General features: G+C 36.7%; 1 protein-coding gene and 1 non-coding gene across 2 annotated transcripts in view; one reads left to right on the top strand and one right to left on the bottom strand.

The window, feature by feature from the left end:
- Positions 1-24,528, top strand: part of SHTN1 (shootin 1) — a 105,514-nt gene that overhangs the window by 18,617 nt on the left and 62,369 nt on the right. Inside the window, exon 3 of the mRNA XM_077126150.1 lies at positions 17,423-17,483. Coding sequence (XP_076982265.1) covers positions 17,423-17,483 — 61 coding nt within the window. The remainder of the gene's footprint in view (positions 1-17,422; positions 17,484-24,528) is intronic.
- LOC143654648 (U2 spliceosomal RNA) lies at positions 24,027-24,217 on the bottom strand. The gene has a single exon (XR_013161853.1). It is a non-coding gene; the product is annotated as a U2 spliceosomal RNA (small nuclear RNA).

Raw genomic sequence — 24,528 nt, 5'->3', positions numbered from 1 at the left:
TGAATTTGCTTATTATAATTAATTCATATCAGTGAGATAACACAATATTTGTCCTTTTGTGTCTGGCTTATTTCACTTAGAACAATGTCCTCAAGGTTCAGCTATGTTGTCACACACATCAGGACTTGATTCCTTTTATGGCTGATGAGATTCCATTGTATGTATATGAATACCACATTTTGTTTATCCATTCATCATTTGATGGACACTTGGGTTGCTTCTGTCTTTTTGCAATTCTGAATAATGCTGCTATGAACATTGGTATGCAAGTATCTGTTCAATTTATTGCTTTCAATTCTTTGGAGTATATACCTAGAAGCGGGATTGTTGGGTCATATGCTAATTCTGTTATTAGCTTCCTCAGGAACTGCCAAACTGTCTTCCACAGCAGCTATCCCATTTTACATTGCCACCAGGAATGAATGAGTGCTCCCTTTCTCTGCATCCTCTCTACCACTTGTAGTTTTCTGTATTTTTAGGAGTTACCTTTTAGTGGGTGTGAAATATCTCATTTTATTTGTATTTCCCTAGTAATTAGTGATGTTGAGCATCTTTTATGTGCTTTTTTTAGGTGTTTGTGTATCATCTTTGGAGAAATGCCTGTTCAAGTCTTTTGCTCTTTTTTAATTGGGTTGTTTGTCTTTTTTATTGTTGAGCTGTAGGATTTCTTCATATATTCTGGACATTAAGCCCTTATTGAATATGGAGTTCACAAATATTTTCTCCCATTGAGTAGGTTTTCTTTTTACTTTTGTGACAGAGTCTTTTGATGTGCAAAATTCTTAATTTTGAGGAGGTTCCATTTATCTGTTTCTTCTTTCATTGCTTGTGCTTTAGGTATAAAGTCTGAGAAACCATCGACTAGCACAAGATCTTGAAGGTGCTTCCTATGTTAGTTTGCAAGCTGCTGTAATGTGATATACCAGAACTGAAGTGGCTTTTAAAAAGGGGAATTTAATAAGTTACAAGTTTATAGTTCTGAGGAAGTGAAAGTGTCCAAATTAAGGCACCAGCAAGAAGTTACCTTCACTCAAGAAAGGCGATGGGGCTAGAACACCTCTGTCACCTGGATAGTCACGTGGCTGGCAGCTGCTTGTCCCATGTCCCTGGGCTCCATTGCTTTCAGCCTCTGTTTCTGTGGGGGTTCCTCACTTACCTTCTCTGGGGTTGGCCTTCATCTCTTAGCAAAAGAATGAAAGAGGACCCCTGTAGTAGTTAGATACAGGTGTCAGCTTGGCCACATGATGGTGTGCCATTGTTCTGTTGCTGTGGAATTAAGTCATCAGCATGTTTGAAATTCAACTATGGCTGATTTTATCTGTGGTCAACTAAGGGGAGTACCTTCCACAATGAGTAAGGCTTAAAAAGAGGGGTCAGAAGAGAGGAGCTCAGAGCCAACTAAGACCCAGACATTTGGAGATACAGAAAGAAATCACCCCAGGGAAAGCTGTTTGAACCCAGAAACTGGAAGGAAAGGCCAGCAGACATCACTATATGCCTTCCCATGTGACATTGAAAGCCAGAGGAAAGCCAGGTGCCTTTCCTCTGAAGAACTCATAAATCCCCTTTATAAAAGCCTGTTCAGGGCTGTGCGACAGTGGCTCAGCAGACAAAATTCTCACCTGCCATGCCGGAGACCCAGGTTCGATTACTGGTCCCTGCCCCGCCCCCCCCCCCCCCCCCCCCACCAAATCCTGTCCATTTCTGGTGTGTTTGCATTCTGACAGTTTTAGAAAACTAAAACAACCCCTATCACAAAATATATACAAAAAATGAACTCAAAATGGATCATCTCTTGGCTTCCCTTGGCGCTTGGTTCTGGCTTGCTTAACATCTGATGGGAAGGCATATGGTAGCGTCTGCCTGGCTCCAAATATCTCCAGACATCTGTGTCTCTGCTTTCTCTGTTGGTTCTGAAGCTGTTGTTGCTCTCTCTTTGTGGCTCTCTCGTTTCTATCATTTCTCCAAATGTTTCCTCTTTTAAAGGAGCCCAATAAACTAATCAAGACCCACCTGGAATGGGTGGAGTCACCCCTCCATGTAATCAAGGGTCACACCCACAATTGGGGCACTACATCTCTTCGGAGATCATCTAATCAAAGGATTCCAACCTATAGTATTGAACCAGGGTTAAAAGAAATGACTGCCTCCACAAAATTGAATCAGGATTAAAACATGGCTTTTCTGGGACACATAATACATTCAAACTGGCACACGTCCCTACATTTTCTTCTAAGAGTTTTATAGTCCTGAGTCTTAGTTTTTGACAAATATACCATGGTTATATAATATTTTAACATTAGGAGAAGCTGGATGAAAGATACATAGCCACTCTTGTACTATCTTTTTTTGCAGTTCTCTTATATTCTTTAAATTATTTAAAAATGCTTATTTAAATAGAAAGATAGAGATCTATCTATGAAAGATACTGTGCCAAAACGTATATTGGTGCAGCTGAGCACTTCTTTGCTTATTAGCTGTTCTTTTATGAATTGCCGGTTATAATCTTTGTCCATTTTTTTGTTTAGGTACACCTTTACATATGGTTGCTGTCAGGGACTTTACTACTACATGCCCTTGTTTTGGGCTCTGTATGAAATTGTACCAATAAATGAAAAACTTTTTTTTATTCATTTGTATATGGATATCCAATTCTCTAAGCAGGGACTGTTCTTTCACAATTGAATGGACTTGGCAGCTTTGTCAAAAATCAGTTGGCCATAGATATGAGTCTATTTCTGAACTCTCAGTTTGATTCCATTGGTTAGTATGTCTGTCCTGGTGCCAGACCATGTAGTTTGAACATTGTAACTTTGTAATATGCTTTAAAGTCAGGAAGCCTGAGTCCTCCAATTTCATTCTTCTGTTTCAAGATGTTTTTGGCTACTTGGGGCCCCTTACCCTTCCAAATAAATTGGATAAGTGTGTTTTCCATTTCTGGAAAGTAGGCTGCTAGAATTTTGATTGGGATTGTATTGAATCTGTAAATTATTTTGGGTAGAATTGACATCATAAGGATATCTAGTCTTCTAATCCATGAACATAGGATGCCTTTCCATTTTTTTAGGTCTTTGATTTCTTTTAGCAATGTTTTATAGTTTTCTGCATTCAGATCCTTTACATCCTTGATTAGATTTATTCCTGGATATTTGATTCTTTTAGTTGCTTCTTTTTTTTTTTTTTGCATGCAAGACCCAGGAATTGAACCTGGGTCTCCAGCATGGCAGGCAAGAACTCTGCCTGCTGAGTCACTGTGGCCTGCTCTTAGTTGCTTTTGTAAATGGAATTTTTTCTCGATTTCCTCCTCAGATTGCTCATTACTGGTGTGTAGAGACACTACTGTTTTTTTAGTGGTGATCTTGTATCCTGCCATTTTGCTGAATTTGTTTTAGTTCTAGTAGCTTTGTTGTAGGTTTTTTTTTTTTTTTGAATTTTCTATATGTAAGATCATGTTGTCTGTAAATAGTGAAAATTTTACGTCTTCATATCGAATCTGATTGCCTTTTATATCTTTTTCTTGCCTAACTGCTCTGGCTAGACTTGCAGTACAGTGTTGAATAACAGTGGTGACAGTGGTCATCCTTGTCTTGCTCCAGATCTTAAAGAAAAAGCTTTCTGTCTTTCACCAGTAAGTATGATGTTAGTTGTAGGTCTTTCATACATGTACTTTATCATGTTGAGGAAGCTTTCTTCTACTCCTGTTTTTCTAAGCATATCTTATCAAGATGACTTTATCATGATGCCCTTTTTGCATCAGTTGAGATGATCGTGTTTTTTTTTTTTTTACTTCATTCTGTTAATGTGGTTTATTACATTAATAGATGTTCTTATGTTGAACCAACCATGCATACCAGGGATAAATCCTACTTGGTTGTGGTATATAATTCTTTTAATATACTATTGGATTTGGTTTTCTAATATTTTGTTGAGAATGCCTGTATTTCTGTTCATAAAAGATGTTGGTCAGTAGTTTTCTTTTCTTGTGGTATCTTTATGCAGCTTTTATATGAGAGTGGTAATTGGACTCATAGAATGAGTTAGGGAGTGTTTCCTCCCCTTCAGATTTCTGGATTTTGTCAAAGGCCTTTTCTGCGTCAAGAAATGATCTGTGTTTTTTAATTAAAAATTTAAAATTTTTAATCCCTTCATTTATAATGTGGTTTATTATAGTAATTGTTTTTCTTGTGTTGACGTACCCTTGCATACCTGGGATAAAACCCACTTGGTCATGGTGTATAATTCTTTTAGTGTCCTATTGGATTCGAGTTGCAAGTATTTTTTTTTTTTTTGAGGATTATTGCAGCTATATTCATGAGAGAAATTGGTTTTTAATTTTCTTTCCTTGTAGTATCTTTATTTGGCTTCAGTAGTAGGGTGATGTTGGCCTCATAGAATGAGTTAGGTAGTGGTCCCTCTTCTTCAGTTTTTTGGAAGAGTTTGAGCAGGATTGGGGTTAATTCTTCTTGGAACGATTGGTAGAGTTAATCTGTGAAGGCATGTGATCTGGGCTTTTCTTTGTTGGGAGGTTTTTGATGACCAATTCAATCTCTTCGCTTGTAATTGGTCTATTGCAGTCTTCTGTTTCTTCTAGAGTCATTGTGGGTTCATATGTTTCTAGGAATTTGTCCACTTCAGCTGGGTTGTCTAATTTGTTGGTCTACTGTTCATAGTAGCCTCTTATGATCCTTTTTATTTCAGGGGGCTAAGTAGTAATATCGCCCCTCTCACTTCTGATTTTATTTATTTGGATCTTCTCCCTTACTGTCTTTGTCAGTCTAGTTAAGGGTTGTCAATTTTATCGATCTTTTCAAAGAACCAACTTTTGGTTTCCTTAATTCTCTCTGTTGTTTTTCTTCTCAGTTTCATTTATTTCTTCTGTGATCTTTGTTGTGTCTTTCTTTCTGCTTGCTTTGGGATTAGTTTGCTGTTCTTTTGCTAAGTTTCTCCTGGTGTGCAGTTAGTTCTTTGGTTTTAGCTCTTTTTTTGAGGGGGAGGTTGTTGTGCATGGTCTGGGAATCGAACCCAGGTTTCCCTCATAAAAGGTGAGCATTCTACCACTGAACTACTCTTCTTTTTTTTTTTTTTTTAATGTGTTTAGGGCTATAAGTTTCCTTTTCAGCACTGCCTTCGCTGCATCCCGTAAATTTTGAAATGTTGTGTTCTTGTTTTTATTTGTCTTGAAATATTTACTGATTTCCCTTGCAATTTCTTCTTTTATTCAACTGATTGTTTGAGTGTTATTGACTTCCATATGTTTGTGGATTTTCTAGTTCTCTACCTGGTCTTGATTTCTTGGTTTATTCCGTTATGGTCAGAGAAGGTGCTTTGTGTAATTTCAGTCTTTTTAAATTTACTGAGATTTGTTTTTTGACCCAACATGTGGTCTATCCTGGAGAATGATCCATGTGCACTTGAGAGACATATATCCTGCTGTTTGGGTTCAGTATTCTGTATATGTCTGTTTTGTCTAGTTTGTTTATCATATTATTCAAGACCCCTATTTCATTATTCATTTTCTGTCTAAATGTTCTGTTGTTGAAAATGGTATATTGAAATCTCCAACTATTATTGAAGAGGGCTTTTTCTCCCTTCAGTTTTGCCAGTGTTTGCCTCATGTGTTTTGGGGCACTGGGTTTAGGTGCATAAATATTTATGACTGTTATTTCTTCTTGGTGAATTGCTCCTTTCATTAATGCATAGTGTCCCTTATAACAGCTTTTGACTTAAAGTCTATTTTGTCTTATATAACTACTGTACTAATAATTACCATTTGTGTGGAATATCTTTTTCCAATTTTATATGCTGAAACTTTAGGAGCACCTTTGGTTCTAAGGTGAATCAATTGTAAACAACATATAGTTGGATCATGCTTTTTTTTTTTTTTACAATCTGCCATTCTGTCTTGTGATTGGAGAGTTTAATCCATTAATAGTCAGTGTTCTTATTGTAATATCTATATCTATCTATCTATTTTTTGTCTCTATTTTCCTTTATTTCAGCCTCTTTACTTGACCTTTTATGATGTATCTATCTGATGGATCCCTTTCTTGCTTTTGTTTCTATATATTTTAAAAATACTTCCTTTGTGGTTACCCTGGGATTTATATTTCACAGCTTACATCTATAACCTACGAATGTGAGAAGATACCAACTAAGCTTTGATAGTATACATATTCTCTGCTGCCATATCTGTCTATTTTCTCTCATGTTGTTTTTGTCCCACTTTATCACTTTATATTCTGCATGTCCATTATCAGTAAATGTGGCTTTTTCTTGTTCAATTGTATTCTGACCTTTTAGGAATTAGAGAGTAGAGTAGTATATTGAGGATACAGTACTACTGGGTTTTGCATTTTAGTTACCCTTATTGGTAATCTTCATGTCTTCACAATACTCTTACTCTCTCCTGTCTTTTCCTTTACACCTGTATAATTCCTTTAGTAATTCTTGGACAGCAAGTCTTTTATAGATGAGCTCACTTAGTTTCTATTTATCTATGAATATTTAAAACTCTCTCTCATTTTTGAATGACAGTTTTGCTGGATAAGGTATTTGGGGATGGCAGTTTTTCTCCTTCAATACCTTAAATCGTACACCGCCTTCTCATCACTATGGTTTCTGATGAGAAACGGGCTCTTAATTTTATTGAGGACCCTCTGTATGTGATGAATCCCTTTTCTCTTGCTGCTTTCAGAATTCTTTCTCTTTGGCATCTAGCATTCTGATTAGAATGAACCTTGGAGTGGGTCTATTTGGATTTATTTTGTTTGGAGTACATTGTAGTTTTTGGACTTATACAGTTATGTCTATCATAAGAGCTGGGAAATTTTCCACCATTATTTCCTCAAATATTCTTTCTGTGTCTTTTCTCTTCTTCTGCGCTATATGCTATCACTCAGATCCCTGTGACACTGCTCAGTTTGCCTTTGAGCAGCTGTACAGGACTGAGTGAGGGGGAGGGAAGAGAACCAGCATGTCTGGGATGGAAGTTTCCATCCTGATACTTTTCTTTTTCTTTAATTCAGTGTTCATAGAGTCCTCAGTTTCTGCTGTCCTCCAGAGTTTTAAGAACGAGGAATTTGTCCTTTTATTTGCTGAATCTTTGGTGAGGTTTTCTTAGGGGATATCTTTTATTACCATGTTGATGATGTAACCTTAGGAACCCTGTGCACTTTAAGTATTAACTTTCCCTTCCCTACCCTTACCCTGTCTCTTGGTAAGCTATATCCTAGCTTCTGACTTTGAATTTGCTTATGCTTTCATATCGGCGAGAATATACAGTATTTGTCCTTTTGTGACTGACCTGTTTCATTTAACATGATGTCTTGAAGGTTCATCCATTTGTCACATGTATGAGGATGTCATTCCTTTTCTGAAGCTGAATAATATTCCATTGTATGTCTATAACATATTTTATTTATCTATTCATTGCTCAGTAGACACTGGATTGCTTTCATCTCTTGGTGAATGTGAATCATGCCGCTATGGGTATTGGTGTGCAAATATCTTTTAGAGTCCTTGCTTTCAGTTCATTTGGGTATGTATCTAGAAGTGGAATTACTGGGTCATATGATAGCTCTATACTTTAGCTTTCTGAAGAACTGCCAAACTGTGTTCCACAGTGTCTATACCATTTTACATTGCTACCAGCAATGAATGAGTGTTCCTCTTTCTCCATATCTTCTCCAAAACTTATTACTTTCCATTTAAAAAAATAGCATCTGTTCTAATGGGTGTGAAATGATATCTCATTGTGGCTTGATTTGCATTTGCTTCCCTAATGACTAATGATGTTGAGCATCTTTTCATGTGCTTTCTGGCTATTTGTACATCTTCTTTGGAGAGATATCTATTTAAGTCTTTGCCCATTTTTTTCTTTGTTATTGTTTTGTTTTGCTTTTGTTGTTAAGTTGAAAGATTTCTTTATAAATTCTGGATATTACATTTTGACTGGATATGCGGTTTCCAAATATTTTTTCCCATTGTGTAGGTTGTCACAAACTGATCCATTTTGAGGAAGATCTAAGTCAGGTTATATAGTAGCTGTGCTAATTTAGCACTATATACTTGTTTCAGGCACTCTTGCCACAATGGATTTGTACATTTATACAGGAAGAATTTTAGAAGTTTCTGTGGTTCTTTAGAGACTGAAGGGGAAAACATTGAAATATTAGTTCCCTAATTTTTTTAAACTTTTTTTTATTGTATAGTATAACATATATACAAAGCAAAGAAATGAAAAAGCAATAGTTTTCAAACCACTCTTCAACAAGTAGTTACAGGACAGATCCCAGAGTTTGTTGTGCACTAGCATATGATCTTCTCACATTTTTCCTTCAAACAGTTTTAAAACACAGAAAGAAATGAGAAGGGACTCAATATGGTATAATACAAAATAATATAAATATGAAAGTAAGTATTAATGGAAGATTTGAAGGACAGAACAGGTAGATAGTGTACAAAGACTGAATCTCAAAATGGCAGAAGAAAATCCTATGTTATCAGTAATGACTTTAAGTGTGAATGGATTAAATTCTCTGGTCAGAAGGCAGAGATTGGCAGAATGGTAAAAATACATGACCCGACTGTATAGTGTCTACAAGAGACTCACTTTAAATTCAAAGACATAAGAAGGTTGAAAGTAAAAGGAAGGAAGAAAATATACCATGCAAATAGTAACCAAAAGAGAGCTGGAGTGTTCTGGTTTGCTAGCTGGAATGCAATATACTAGAAACGGAATGGCTTTTAAAAAGGGAATTTAATAAGTTGCTAGTTTGCAGTTCTGAGGCTGTGGAAATGTCCAAATTAAAGCAAATCTGTAAATGTCCAAATTAAGGCACCAACAAGAGGTTACCTTCACTCAAGAAAGGCCAGTGAAGTTTCGGGTTTGTCTTTCAACCTGAACTTGGAGACATCTACTAGCTTCCTCTCCAGGCCTCTTGCTTTGTAAAGCTCCCCAGGGGTGTTCACCTTCTTCATCTCCAAAGGTTGCTGGCTGGTGAACTCTGTGGTTCTCTTGTTATTCTGTAGCTTTCTCCAAAATGTTTCCTCTTTTAAAGGATTCCAGTAAACTAATCAAGACCCACATGGAGTTCGTGGAGTCACAGCTCCTTCTGTTCAAAAGTTAATACCCACAATGTGGCGAGCCTCATCTCTGTGGGGATAATCTAATCAAGTTCCCGGTACAGAGCTCTGAGTAGGGTTTAAGAGAAGTGGTTGCTCCCACAAGATTGAATTAGGATTAAAGCATGGCTTTTCTAGGGTGCATAAATCCTTTCAAACCAGCACATTGGGTAACTTTACTAATATCAGATAAAATAGACTTGAAGTCAGAAACAGTTATGAGGGACAAAAATGGTTATTATATACTGATGAAGGGATCAATTCAACAGGAAGACATAAAAAGATAAATATATTTACACCTGACATTATAGCTCCAAAATAAATGAAGCAAACATTAACAGATTTAAAAGGAGAAAGATGGTTCTCCATTAATACTAGGAGACTTAAATACACCACATTCAATAATGAAAAGAACACCTAAGCCAAAGATTAATAAGGAGGTAAAAGAATTGAACGAACCAACTAGATCTAAGCCAACTAGATCTAACAGACATATAGACAACACTTCATTAACAACAACAGAATAGATATTTTTCTTAAGTATATACATGGATCAATCTCCAAGATAGACCATATCTGACATCACTTAATAAGTCTCATAAATTAAAAAATACTGAAATTATACAATGTATGTTTCCTGATCATATGGAATGAAGCTAGGAATCAACAACAGAGAGAGAAATGGAAAACTCTCAAATATATGGAAATTAAACAACGTACTCTTTAACAACCAATGGGTTAAAGAGGAAATCACAAGCAAAATTAAGAAATATCTTTAGGCAAATGAAAATGAAAATGCAACATACCATAACTTGTAGGGTACAGCAGAGACAATGATGAGATGGAAATTTAGAGCTGTAAATTCTTACAGTAAAATAGAGACCTAACCTCAAAACTGGAAGAACTAGAAGAAGAGCAAACTAAATGCTAAGCAAAAAGAGGAATAGAATAACAAGGATTAGAGCAGAGATAAATTAAATGGAGAATAAATAGAGAGAATGAACAAAACCAAAAGTTGGTTCTTTGAAAAGAGCCATAAAGTTGACAAACAATTAGCTAGACTGATGAAGAAAAGAGAGGACACAAATGACTAAAATCAGAAATGAAAAGGAGGATATTACTGTCAACTCCACTTAAATAAAAAGGGCTATAACAGGATACTATGAACAACTGTACACAAACATATTAGATAACCTAAGTGAAATGGACAAATTCCTAGAAACATTAACTATCTGTACTGACATAAGAAGAAATAGAAAATCTCAACAAACCAATAAGTAGTAAAGAGATTGAATCAGTAATCAAATACCTCCCAACAAAGAAAAATCCAGAACCAGATGGCATCAAAGAGGAGGTTTACCAAATATTCCAAGAAGAATTGACTCCAGTTCTGCTCACATTCTTCCAAAAAGTTGTAGACAGAGGAACAGTGCCTAATTCATTCTATAAGGCCAGCATCACCCTCATATCAAAGCCAGGTAAAGATGTGCAAGAAAGAAAATTACAGACCAACATCTCTTATGAATATAGATGCAAGAATCCTCAACAAATGACTGGCAAATTGAATCCCAGAACATATCACAAGAATTATATACCATGATCAAGTGGATTTTATCCCAGGTATACAAGGGTGGTTTACTATAAGAAAATCAATTAATGTAATACACTACATTAACAGAATGAAGGAAAAGAACCACATATCTCAATTGATATAGAAAAGGTATTTGATAAAACCCAGAACCCTTTCTTTATAAAAGCATATTGAAAATTGGGACTAGAAGGAACCTTTCTCAACGTGATAAAGAGCCTATATGAAAAACCCATGGCATCATACGGGTGAAAGGCTGAAAACTTTCCCTCTGAGGTCAGGAACAATAAAAGGATGCCCATTGTCTCCACTGTTATTCATTATTTTTACCAGAAGTTCTAGTTGTAGCAATTAAGTAAGGACAAGAAATAAAAGACATCCATATTGGAAAAGAATAGGTAAACTTTCCCTATTTGTAAGTGATATGATCCTATATACAGAAAATCCTAAAACCCCACAATGAAGCTCCTAAAGCTAAAAAATGAATTCAGTAGTGGTGAATTGGAAGAATACCCCCCAGATCAGTAGCATTTCTAAGCAGTGAACAACCAGAAAGAGAAATCACTAAAAAGTTCCATTTGCATTAGCAACTAAAAGAATCAGATATCAAGGACTAAATCTTACCAAGGGTATAAAGGACTTGTAAACAGAGAACTTCAAGATATTTCTAAAAGAAATCATAGAAGTCCTAAATAAATGGAAGGGCATTCTTTGTTTATGGATTTGGAGACTAAATATCATTGTCAGTCATACTCAAAGAAATTTATAGATTCAGTGCAATCCCAATCAAAATTCTGAATAGGCTACTTTGCAGAACTGGAAAAGCCAATTATCAAATGTATGTGGAAGGGTAAGGAGTCCTGAATAGCCAAAGTGATCTTGAAAAAAGAATAATGAAATTGAAGGACTCATACTTTCTGATTTTAAACTTACTATAAAGCCACAATAATCAAAACAGCCTGGTACTGGCACAAGGACAGATATATATATGTAGATCAATAGAGTTGCATTGAGATCTCAGAAATCAATCCTCACATTTATGGCTAAAGATTTTTCACAAGGGGGCACAGACCACTCCATTGGAAAAGAAAAATCTCTTCCACAAATGGTGCTGGGAAAACTGGGTCTCCATTAACAGAAAAAAAAAAAAAAGAGTACTACTTATAAAAAAATTAACTCAGACTGGGTTAAAGATAAAGAGCCAAAACCATCAAATTTGTAAAACAAAATATAAGGCAGCATCTTCAGGACCTTGTGTTAGGTAGTGGTTTCTTAGACTTCACACCCAAAGCATATGCAACAAAGGACAACAAATAGGACTTCATTAAAATTCAAAACTTCTGTGCCTCAAAGGACTTTATCATGAAAGTAAAATATCAGTCTATACAATGTGAAAAAATTTTGGGAACTGCATTTCTCCTAGGGGTTTAATATTCAGAATGTATAAAGAAATCCTGCTCAGTTCAACAATAAAAGTCAAACATCCCAATTAAAAAATGGGGAAAACGCTTTGAATAGGCATTTTTTTTCAAAGAAAAATAGACATTTCTTTAAAGAAGATACACAAATGGCTATAAGCACATGAAAAGATGCTCAATAGTATTAGCCATTAGGGAAATGAGCTATCATTCATACTTACTGGAATGGCTCTTATTATAAAAAAAAATAGAAAGCTGCAGGTATTAAAGTGGATGTGGAGAAACAGGAATACTCATTCATTGCTGGTGTTAATGTAAAATGGTACAGCTGCTGTGAAAGACAGTTTGGCAGTTCCTCAGAAAGTCAAGTATAGAATTACCATATCAATCCCACTTCGAAGTAAATACCCCAAAGAATTGAAAGCAATGACTTGACAGATATTTGTGCACTGATGTTCACAATTGCCAAAAGATGGAAGCAACCTGTGTCCATGAACTGAAGAATGACAAATAAAATGTGGTATGTATACACAATGGAATATTATTCAGTCCTAAAAAGGAATGAAGTTCTGATACATGTGACAGCATGAAATTACCTTGATGACATCATGTTGTGTGAAATAAGCCAGACATAAAAGGATGAATACTGTGTGGTCTCACTGATGTGAAAGAATAAACAAACTCATAGAGTTAGAATATAGAATATAGATTACCAGGAGATAGGGTGGGTATAGAGAATAGGGAGTTAAAAGAATCAAAAGTTGCAGAGTTTATCTGGGATATGGAAAAGTTTTATTAATGGATGTTAGTAATAGTATAACATTGTGAATGCAATTAGCAGCACTGAATTACATAATTAAGTGTTTGATTAAAAGGGGAAACTTTGGTTAGTTTATATGCATATATGTTAGAATAAAAATGAAAAAAGAAATCCATGAATCTAGGGTGCATGGGTGGGAGAATGCTCACCTTCCATGTGGGAGAGACCTGGGTTCAATTCCTGCACCATGCACCCCCTGCCCCCCCCCCAAAAAAAATCCGTGGATCAACACAATACAAACAGTAAATGCCAAGTTAAACCATGGAATATAGTTAATAGTACAGTTATAAAAATGTGCCTTCATTAATTGTAACAAATATACCAATGTGAGGTGTTAATGCAAGGAGTTTTAGTTTGCTGATGCTACCAGAATGCCATACACCAGAAATGGACTGGCTTTTATAAAGGGGATTTATCTAGTTAGAGATTTACAGTTCTTTACAGGGGAAAGACAGCTTGCTTTCCTCTGGCTTTCTCTGTCACTTGGGAAGGCACAATGTGATGTCTGCTGGCCTTTCCTCCTGGCTTCTGGGTTCACACGACTTTCCCGAGGGTGGTTTCTTGCTGGGTCTCCAAACATGTGTGGTTCAGAGTGAACTCTGAGCTGCCTTTTGCTGTGCTGAGCTGTTTTTCTTTCTTCTGACCTCTCCTTTTAAGCCTCACTCATTGTGGAAGACACTCCTCTTAGCCAACCACAGATGTAATCAGCCTAGATGAATTTCACATGCTGATGATTTAAGTTCCCAGCTACAGAACAACTGGGTACCGTCACCTGGCCAAGTTGATGCCTAAACCTAGCTATTACAAGTGGTATATGGCAGTCTTATATTTTATGCATGATTTATGGCAATCCTGTATTTATGCAAAATTGTTCTGTAAGCCCACAACTTCTCTAATAAAATAAAAGAGGGGGGAGGGGAATATCCAAAAGCCTAAAATCTCAATATATTTATCTGGCATGCAAGGAATATAATATAATTTGAAGTTGTGCCTTATCCATGTGGCACTCTTAAGGTAATCATATTTCCTGATATTCCCAGAAATTAAAATTTTAATTATCACTCCAATAGCTAAATCACTTCTCAGTTTTAGGTACTTTTTTTTTAGAATTTTTTATTTATTTTTTAACATGGGCAGGCATTGGGAATCGAACCCGGGTCCTCTGGCATGGCAGGCAAGCATTCTTGCCTGCTGAGCCACCGTGGTCCGCCCAGCTTTAGGTACTTTTGATGGTCTTATCTCTAAAATGTGTTATACTTCCAGTTTTGTGAAATTCAGAACATACTGATTCAGTCCTCATGATAAATATTGTATTTTGTTAACATTTATTATTACCTTTAAGACTGAAATGAGAGACATTTTGTTTATATTCCAGATGCCCTAAAAATAACCATGCTTTAATGGTTATTTTTTCCTTTTATGGTCTTGCTTCCTAAAGTCTTTTCAGTGAGTCTTCCCAACTTTTTTTTTTTACAAACAAACAAACAACTATATTTCAGGTGCAGCTTCATTCAGTGTTCCAACATAGTTACATTACACTTAGGTATTATTGCGCTGTCCATTTTTGAGTTTTTGTATCTAGTCCTATTGCACAGTCTTTATCCCTTCAGCTCCAATTACCCATTATCTTACCCTGTTTCTAACTCCTGCTGGTCTCTGTTACCAGTGATATATTCCAAGCTGATTCTCGAATGTCGGTTCACATCAGTGGGACCATACAGTATTTTCCTTTAGTTTTTGGCTAGATTCACTCAGCATAATGTTCTCTAGGTCCATCCATGTTATTACATGCTTCATAAGTTTAGTCTGTCTTAAAGCTGCATAATATTCCATCGTAGGTATATGCCACAGTTTGTTTAGCCACTCGTCTGTTGATGGACATTTTGGCTGTTTCCATCTCTTTGCAATTGTAGATAATGCTGCTATAAACACTGGTGTGCAAATGTCGGTCTGTGTCTTTGCCCTTAAGTCCTTTGAGTAGATACCTAGCAGTGGTATTGCTGGGTCGTAATCCATTCTGCCATTCTATGTCTTTTGATTGGGAAATTCAGTCCATTAACTTTTAGTGTTATTACTATTTGGGTAATATTTTCCTCTACCATTTTGGCTTTTGTATTATATATATCATATCTGATTTTCCTTCTTTCTACACTTTACTCCATACCTCTCTCTTCTGTCTTTTCGTATCTGACTCTAGTGCTCCCTTCAGTATTTCTTGCAGAGCTGGTCTCTTGGTCACAAATTCTCTCAGTGACTTTTTGTCTATAAATGTTTTACTTTCTCCTTCATTTTTGAAGGACAATTTTGCTGGATATAGAAGTCTTGGTTGGCAGTTTTTCTCTTTTAGTAATTTAAATATGTCATCCCACTGTCTTCTAGCTTCCATGGTTTCTGCTGAGAAATCTACACATAGTCTTATTGGGTTTCCCTTGTATGTGACAGATTGTTTTTCTCTTGCTGCTTTCAAGATCCTCTCTTTCTCTTTGACCTCTGACATTCTAACTAGTAAGTGTCTTGGAGAATGCCTATTTGGGTCTAATCTCTTTGGGGTGCGCTGCACTTCTTGGATCTGTAATTTTAGGTCTTTCATAAGAGTTGGGAAATTTTCAGTGATAATTTCTTCCATTAGTTTTTCTCCTCCTTTTCCCTTCTCTTCTCCTTCTGGGACACCCACAACACGTATATTTGTGCGCTTCATATTGTCATTCAGTTCCCTGATTCCCTGCTCAAGTTTTTCCATTCTTTTCCCTATAGTTTCTGTTTCTTTTTGGAATTCAGATGTTCCATCCTCCAGTTCACTAATTGTAGCTTCTGTCTCTTTAGATCTACCATTGTAGGTATCCACTGTTTTTTCCATTTTTTCTTCTTTGTCCTTCACTCCCATAAGTTCTGTGATTTGTTTTTTCAGATTTTCTGTTTCCTCTTTTTGTTCAGCCCATGTCTTCTTCATGTCCTCCCTCAATTTATTGATTTGGTTTTTGAAGAGTTTTTCCATTTCTGTTCGTATATTCAGCATTAGTTGTCTCAGCTCCTGTATCTCATTTGAATTATTGGTTTGTTCCTTTGACTGGGCCATATCTTCAATTTTCCGAGCGTCATCCATTATTTTCTGCTGGTGTCTGGGCATTTGATCAGATTTCCCTGGGTGTGGGACCCGGCTGGTTGAAAGGTTTTTCTGTGAAATCTCTGGGCTCTGTTTTTCTTTTCCTGCCCAGTAGGTGGCACTCGTGGCGCTCGTCTGTCTGCGGGTCCCACCAGTAAAAGGTGCTGTGGCTCCTTTAACTTGCCAATCCAAATCTCGCAGTCGGCCCGGGAAACCTTGTGTGGAGGGGGGGGTCGCCGGCCGCCGCGGCTTGGGGGAGTGCCGGTCCAAATTGCCCAGCTGGCCCGAGACGCCAAGCGTGGCGGGAGGGCCCCGCTATCCAACGTTCCCAGTCAGACTGGGGAGCCACGTGCGTGGAGGGGACCCCAGTCGCCAGCCGCCCCGGCCGGGAAAACGCGTGCCCCTCGGGTATCTCACCACAGCAGATTCTCCCTGCCCGTTCAGCCGTTCCAGAATGGGGTACGTTGTCTTTTTGGTCTCTGTCGTGACTCGAGGAGCTGTTTCGTATTGTTTCTGTTTCTTTAGTTGCTTTTGTGGAGGAGGAACTAAGACCCGCGCGTCTTACTAAGCCGCCATCTTCTCCGGAAGTCTGATCATTGTTTCTTAGTACATTTGCATTGGTTTAGAAGAACAAATCCAAGATGGAGGGAGATGATTCTACCTTGAACCTACAAAAAAGTTTTACACAATAAAGAGATATGTTCCAGCTCATGAAATGGCTCCAGCAAACTGCCTGGATGCTTGGCAATTCATTCTGCAATCGCGGCGCTCGGGGTCGCTCGGGGCTGAGCTGGTTGCTCTTCCCAACTTTTTAAAATTAAAAATCAGTGTGTATAATGATACCTGCTTCTTGTGAAATAGTTTATCCTCTCTCCTTTTAATTTGCTACCTCCTTCTATTCAGAAGTCTAAGGACACAAAGGTGATTTTTCCCTAGGTGACAGAGTGCATGGAATGTATGGCAGCCATTTGCCTTCTCTCGGTGGTCTTTCCATTCACTGCCAAGGGTGCACCAGTGCTCGGATAGTTGAAGCTGTTGGGAATCTGACCTACAGATAAGTGGGGTCTTCACTGCATTGGCAAAATACCTATTTAGCAAGAGGCACAGACATTTTAACTCAAGGATGTTAAATTGGTCTGTTACTGAGGAGATAATGAGCAGTAAGGTGGCTTATTATTTTGGAAAGTCTGAGAAAACTGGCCAGATACAATGGTATACTTACCATGTGACCATTTTCATTTTTTAAAGGTTTTTCAATTTTTTTTCCTTTTCAGAAAATTGCGGTTATCTGTAAATTTGCTGTTGCTTGCCTTCATAAACTTAAAATTGTGATACAAATTTAACATTTCATTTTACTTTCCTCATTTCAGTGTGACAAAATTAGGCAAGAACGAGATGAAGCTGTTAAAAAACTGGAGGAATTTCAGAAAAGTACGTAAGCATTTCTTTGAAATGAATTGTAACACTTGTTATAATATTTTAGGGATTATATGTTTTGGGATTATGGGGTAGACATTTGCCTTATGTTTAGTTGCTGATGCATTGAGCATCCAGTCAAGAAAGCAGAAATCATCTTTTGATTTTCCTACGAAATGCCTGACATTACCATGATTTTTAAAATAATAGAGTGAGCATTATTATTTTATGTGTGTTTTATTACAAAACAGATTTTGTTTTTGTTGTAACTTTTGTTCCCTATGCATAAAAATTAAAGGAGAAGAAAAATTACTTATCTTGATTCTTTGAGAAAATCTAATTTAATAATTTTTAGTCTATCCTTCCTTGTCTTTTTTTTTTTTAAGTCTCAGTTGTCTGTTTATTGAAGGGAATGTGAACTCTTAAGTCTAGGATTTCATCTTGTCTCAATGCTCCATTACTTTTTTTTACTTTTTTTATTGTTGAGTATAATATATACTTATTATATATAATATATATAATATATACAAAGAAAAGAAAGAAAAAGCAATGATTTTCCCACTGCATTCAACAAGTAGCTACAGAACAGATTACAGAGTTTGTTATGGGTTATTATTCTACTAGTTCAGATTTTTCATTCTAGCTGCTCCAAACCACTGGAGGCTAAAAGAAATATTTTTTTTCTTTTTTTCTGAAAAATAACATATATATACAAAAAGACAGTAGATTTCAAAGCACATTGCAGCAGTTAGTTTTGTACAGATTTCAATTTGGTGTGGGTTACAATTCCACAATTTTGGATTTTTATTTCTAGCTGCTCTAAGATACTGGACACTAACAAAATATCAATATAATGATTCAGCAGTCATACTCATTTGTTAAACCCTATCTTCTCTGTATAACTCCACCGTGACCTTTGATCTTTTTCCCACTGTTTAGAGGTATTTGGGTTATGCCCTTTCTAACGTTTTCCTGTTGAAAGGAGCTATCACTGATACAGGCTAGGGAGATGGAACTAGCTGATGTTCTAGAGAGGCTGGTTCCTCTGCATTTCAGGACATATCTGGTCCAGAGACCCATCTGGAGGGTGTAACTTCTGAAAAGTTACCCTAGTGCGTGGAACCTTTGTAGAATCTTACATAATGCCCTACTTTCCTTGTCTTTTATCTGTATAATATGTATGTATACTTTGCATTCAGTTTTGTAACCTCCTTTTTTCAGTAAATAGTTTATTAAGGTCATCTGTACATGTCAGTAGAGATGTATATTGGTTTTAGTTGTTGCCCATAGCATTGTATTATAGTACCATAATTCATTTAAGTATTCCTTCACTGACAGGTGAATTATCTCTCTTTTTTTAGCCATTATAAATAATGTGTTGGCAAGTATTTTTATGCATACATCTTTACAGTGGCCTGATTAGTTTCTTAGGCTGATTCATAGAAATGGAATTACAAGTTAAGAGAGCTTACACATTTTTAAGAATTTGAAAATTTTTGAAATTGCCCTCTCAGTGAGGAAAGTTACATTCTCACGAAATGGCTAATTCCCCATAATCTTCTTCTAAATTTTTGCCGTTACTTTTTCTTGTGATGTCAATCTGTTGTTACTTTACCCCTGAGAGAGCACAGCTGATCACACCCAGAAATGCATCATGGGAAAAGGGTAGCCTTTAGTAGGGGAAGTGGCCCAGTGCCTTGGAAACAAAGCCTTTCTCCTTCATTCTCCAGACGCCGTAGCAGTCCATCTGTTTGATTATATCGTAAAGTGTTGACTTGGTAACTATGCAACAAGACATTTATTCTGATTGAAGGAGAAACAGCCATCCAAATGCAGCATTATAGTGAAATTTTAATAGGCCAATTTATTTTTCAGTGTCTGGCTATAATAAAAACTAAGGGGATATTGTTGATATCACTTATCTGGGAAGGCAGAAATAGCTCTTACTTGTGAATGTATGAACTGCAGCAGCATAGGACTTTGTCCTTCCCTAATGCAGGATTAATGGAGTGCCCTTATGCCGACACCAGACCACATTGGAAGGAGCTTTATCATTGGCATTGTTATCAATTAATGTGCATGGATTATCGATATCAGGTTAGCATATTGTGTGCAGTGGCTATGGTTCAAGTTCTTATGCTTGGACTTTTCAGTTGTTTTGGTCCAGGTAGGTAGTAGGGATTTTGCCGCCTGTATTATACAAATAAATAGAAACAACTTCCCCCGACAACCTTTAGAGTAACATGCAAACTTTGCTTTCATCTGCCATTTCTCTTTTCCCTTTCTTTATCTCTTCTGAATACCTCTGATAGCTTAAAAAATATGCATTTTTCCTTATGAGCAGCTTGAATTAAAGCCTGAAAGGATCAGTTTAAAAGTTAATGAAACAATCTCAATTGTTGTAGTCATTTCATCTTAATTTTACCAAGTTTATTCATAAATTCTAAGTTTAGATGCCAACCAAACAGGGTTTTAACCCTTTTCTCAGTCTCAAAGCAATATTTGTTAAAAAACTATATCTGAATAGTGAATAGCTTTCGAAGAGAATGTTAGAATTCCGTATTCAGAAGGGAATGAAGCCATGCATCAGCTGGTATGAATCCATGTATCTTGAGCAAATTTCTCCATTATTAAAACTAGGTTCAATGACCTTCCCTCATAGGTCATTTTGAGGATTAAATGAGATAATCCATGTAAAAAGTGCCTAACCCAGTGCCTAGGTATAGTAAGTGATCAGTAAGTGTTAGCTGCTGCTACCCCCATTCCATCTGCTGAGCTTTCCAGTGCCTGATGGCCTCCAACATAAAGAGTTTATATCATTCACCTGCAGTGAATTAGTTCCCAGACACCAGACTTCCCATTTGGGTGGCTCTGGGGGAAAGTTTATTTTTGTGCTGAGTTGAAATCTGTCTCTGTGCAATGTTTGCCTACAAAGCCTGGTTCTTGACATGTAGGAAGGGTAACTGAATAAGATTCCAGAGCAAGCTTTGAGAGGCCATAGGGTTCTCTTCTCCCCAACTTCGCATGCTCTTCGTAGCTGATTTTATCCGTATTTCCAGGCCATTCTTGCCTCACTCTCAGCTCGTCCTGAGCCTCACCTGCAGTCTTCCTGCACAACCACATAGCAAAGCCATGTTCCCTAGAAAGACAGCTGAGAAAGAAGTAAATAAGATCTTTTCATTTCTTTCAGGCTAAAACATCAGGCCCTTTGTTCTGTTTTAGGGCACAGCAGTTTCCCTGCGTACATGCCAACTTTCAAGACCATTTGTTACTACTTGAAAACCTTTCTGAGTAATCTGAGTTGAAGAAGAACTTGTGGAATGTTCCCCATATATGCTTTAGAGGCATCCTGCACCCAGATATTGCTGGGAATTGGCTGGATGGAGAGGAGTTGTGCTCAGAAAGCAATGTCAATCACGTCACCTTTAAATATGATGAATTAGAAAGAAACGTAGAAAATTGGAGTCACCTAGAAATGGCTTTGATTTGGGATATGTGATTTGTTTTGGTCCTCAGTTTTCTCAAATATAAAATTTCTGTGATGATACCTACCTCATAGATTACTGTGAGGATTTATGGGACGACACTTGTAAAGGGTTTAGCACACAGTGGATACACAGTCAAGTTCAATAAATGGTGATGGTGGTTGTTTTCTAAGCAATGCAGTACTATAGGGATTATTCTTCTAAAAGGAGATGAACTTAGACCTGATACACTTTTTCAGTCATTCAACAAACCTTTTTGAGTACCTGCTTTGTACAGTATATTATACTACGTGCAAGAGAATCAAATACGGTAAAACAGAATCCCTGCTCTAATGCTCATGCTCAGTAGAAGACCAAAACAAATAAAAAAAAAAAGTTACTCTACAATGTGATATGTACTGTGATGGCAAGTACATGTACACATGCTTTGAGGTCATTGGAGGGGGAAGACAAACTTTGCTAATTCAAGCAGACTAAAAGAAGCAATGAGATGTACTCTTAGGATTATACTTCTTTGAGTTCTCAGGGCCCTTAAAGAAACTTTTATTGTGAGGAAAATTTTAAACTTACACAAAAGTGAGAAAATAGTATGATGAACTCCCACGTGCCCATCATCTAACTTTACCAGTCAATCTGGTTTCATTTGTACATCCAGACATTCATGCTCACTCTCACCCTCCTCTATGAATTTTTGAGACTAAATTTAGTCATAGATCATTTTATCTGTAATTATTTTAATATATATCTCTAAAAGATAAGGATTTTTCTTTTTTTTTTAACGTAAGCATATCATTAGATCACTTTATTTATTTATTTATTTATTTATTTATTTATTGGGATGCATGGTCCAGGAATCAAACCTGGATCTCCCGCATAGAAGGTAAGCATTCTACCACTGAACCACCCGTGCACCTCATCACTTTATTTTAATATCATCTTTTTTCTTTTTTAAAACTTTTGTCATTCAAATATGAAAATGTTATAGGAGTAGCAGCCATGGATTATGGAGATTACTAGATAGTCCAAGTTCAGCTCCATAAGGCAAATCATTAAATGAACAGCTAAAAGACTTTTAAAACTTTTAGCCTTTGAAAGGTATAAATAAATACACATATCAAAAAAAAATTTGTTTGTGGTCATTTGATCTGACTTTTGGTTTCGGAAACGAGGTTATGTTTTTTAAAGCTATAAATGCCCTTTGAAATATGTTCTTCCTTTCTGAACCAAGAAAATTGGTAATTAGGTTCTTGTGCTACTAATTTAGCCTGGGGATAATTTCTTAAACTAAAATTAAGGCACAATTTTTAGTTTCCACTGTTCTCTGTGTGAGAAAGATAAAAATCCCACCTGCTGGAGTGTACTGTGTCAGTATTGGAGAAAATGTGGGCAAGTGTCACCTCGTTAAGTTTATCAAGTTAAATTACATGACACCTTTTACAAAAGATTTAGAAAATGAATGTCTTTTTTTTTGTTTTTTTTTTGTTTTTTCCTTTTTTGCTGGGCCTAAACCTCACTACTGCAGAATAAATTTTCTTACTCTTCTGTGAGTAAGAATGTTATTGAATAAAAAGTCAAATTCCTATGAAAAATGCAGAGTGTTTATGTTTTTGTTATGATAGTGGAAATACCAGATTGTGGCAGAAGATGTCAAGTAGTTAAGGCTAAAAATTCAAAGTCATATTTGATGTTGTAAAAATTGTATAGGTTTCTTTTCTCTTTCCCTCACATTTTTGAAGAACCCACCTTGTAAACACAGTGATAAAATGCCTGGAATATTAGGATTTTAAGGAAATAATAGAGCCTATTATTTAAACTACAATATAAAAGGCAATTATATTGATGAAGAGCTACATGGGCTTTGTGTGTGTGAATAAACTTGGCCTCTGTTCAGCTTCTATTTGTTCTTCTGGCATAAACACATATTGTGTGTGATTCCAGTTTAATGGGGACCCGTTTGTATGCCAAGCAGCTGCATTTTAGGGCCTATTGCGTGATTTCATAGCTCTCTGAAAATTGGTTCTATTCAGAACAAGAGATAGAAGAGGAGATGGGGGGGTGGTGAGGAAGGGGTGGGGGGGGGGGCTTCAACACACAATCATTTCTTTTCAATTGGAGCCAGAAAGGTTGATGACAACATGGCCATTGTGTTATAATGATAAGACCACTAAGGCATCTGTACCTCTCATCAAGGCTTTCACACAACAGCAGATACAATTTAATTCACTGCTCTGTCAGCAGTGCTGATACCATTATGCCGTCTGCCTCCACAGCTATAATCACTGTCCTCTGAGAAATGCAGTTGAAATGATCTTGAGCAGTCAAAGAAACTCTCAATTAAGGCTGCCACTTCCAATGTGTCAGATTGTGTCTTATGCACTTGGTACAATTTTCACTTCCAATCCTGTTTATTTACAATGTCTACCAGTAATTACACTTAACGTGTCATTTAGCGAGGGGGGCCCCTGCCAAGCCGATTGTTGGGTGCTGCTGTACCATTGAGTGGGAGTTTCTCGAAGTCAATGCCATCAGCAGCTTTTAGGCCCTGATGGGATGCGGTAGTAATGTTGATAATGCAAGTATCGTGCTCATCAAGTCATAATTAGATGCCACTCAAATGTGCCACTTGTAATAACAGTGTTGATTCATGTTTTTCTCGGTGACTGCAACTACTAATTAGTTAAGTGGTTTTTGGTTGGCCTGCATTTGCTGCAGATTATTATTACCCCTGAAAAAAAAATGTCAAGGTTAGAGATGTTTCTGGCCATTTAGTGCTGCTTTATGAATTTGAATATTAACATAGTAAGAACTTTGGACAGACTTAGGAAGTAATACATTTTTTGTATTTAATTTGGAGAGACATTTTTTTCCCCCGAGTTTAATCATAATTGCAGGTTAATTATGCTTAAATGAAGCAAAAGTAATCTCTCTTTCTGGTATGTGAGCCCAATGCTCTTTGCTTAACTTTGTTGGGTTTCATGTTTGGGTGTCCTTTAAATTTTTTTTTTTAAGCCAAATCTACCAATAAGTATACATGGCTATAGTTAGGTTTGAGATTTTGAGCATTTTCTTTTTTTTTTGGTGCACCGTTCCTGGAAGTACTGCAATACCAGGTCGATGCGTGGAGTGGACGGAGCAAGCTCCTACTCCATCTCCCTGCTCCAAAAATCCATTTAATATATTGTCCTCGGACAGAGGACGTATCAGATATTAAACTGATAAGAACAGATACTACACTTGATCTTAGCCAAAAGGCCGAGAAGCGATTGAGCATTTTCTTTTAACTGGAAATATGGGAGGGAGGAATTAGTAGGCTTTTCAAATCAGAATTCAAGTTCGAAATTACTTTGTACATTTAAACCTCAATTTATATAAACCAGTTACTAGGAATCCAAAAATTATTATTTTTTGTGAATTGATAAAATAGCAAGTAAAATTTTATTTTTCTACTCTTCCTGACCATTTATGATGCAAGAAACAATTGATTACATCTGCTCTCATCATCACATGGTATATAAATATTGCTGCTTTGATTTTCTGCCCTGGAGTTTATTAAACAATAGTTAGTGGCTACTTTG

Source organism: Tamandua tetradactyla, chromosome 13 (assembly GCF_023851605.1).
Source record: "Tamandua tetradactyla isolate mTamTet1 chromosome 13, mTamTet1.pri, whole genome shotgun sequence".
Taxonomy (NCBI): Eukaryota; Metazoa; Chordata; class Mammalia; order Pilosa; family Myrmecophagidae; genus Tamandua; species Tamandua tetradactyla.
The sequence above is the reverse complement of the archived record's forward strand: the minus strand, read 5'-3'. Positions and strand labels throughout refer to the sequence as shown.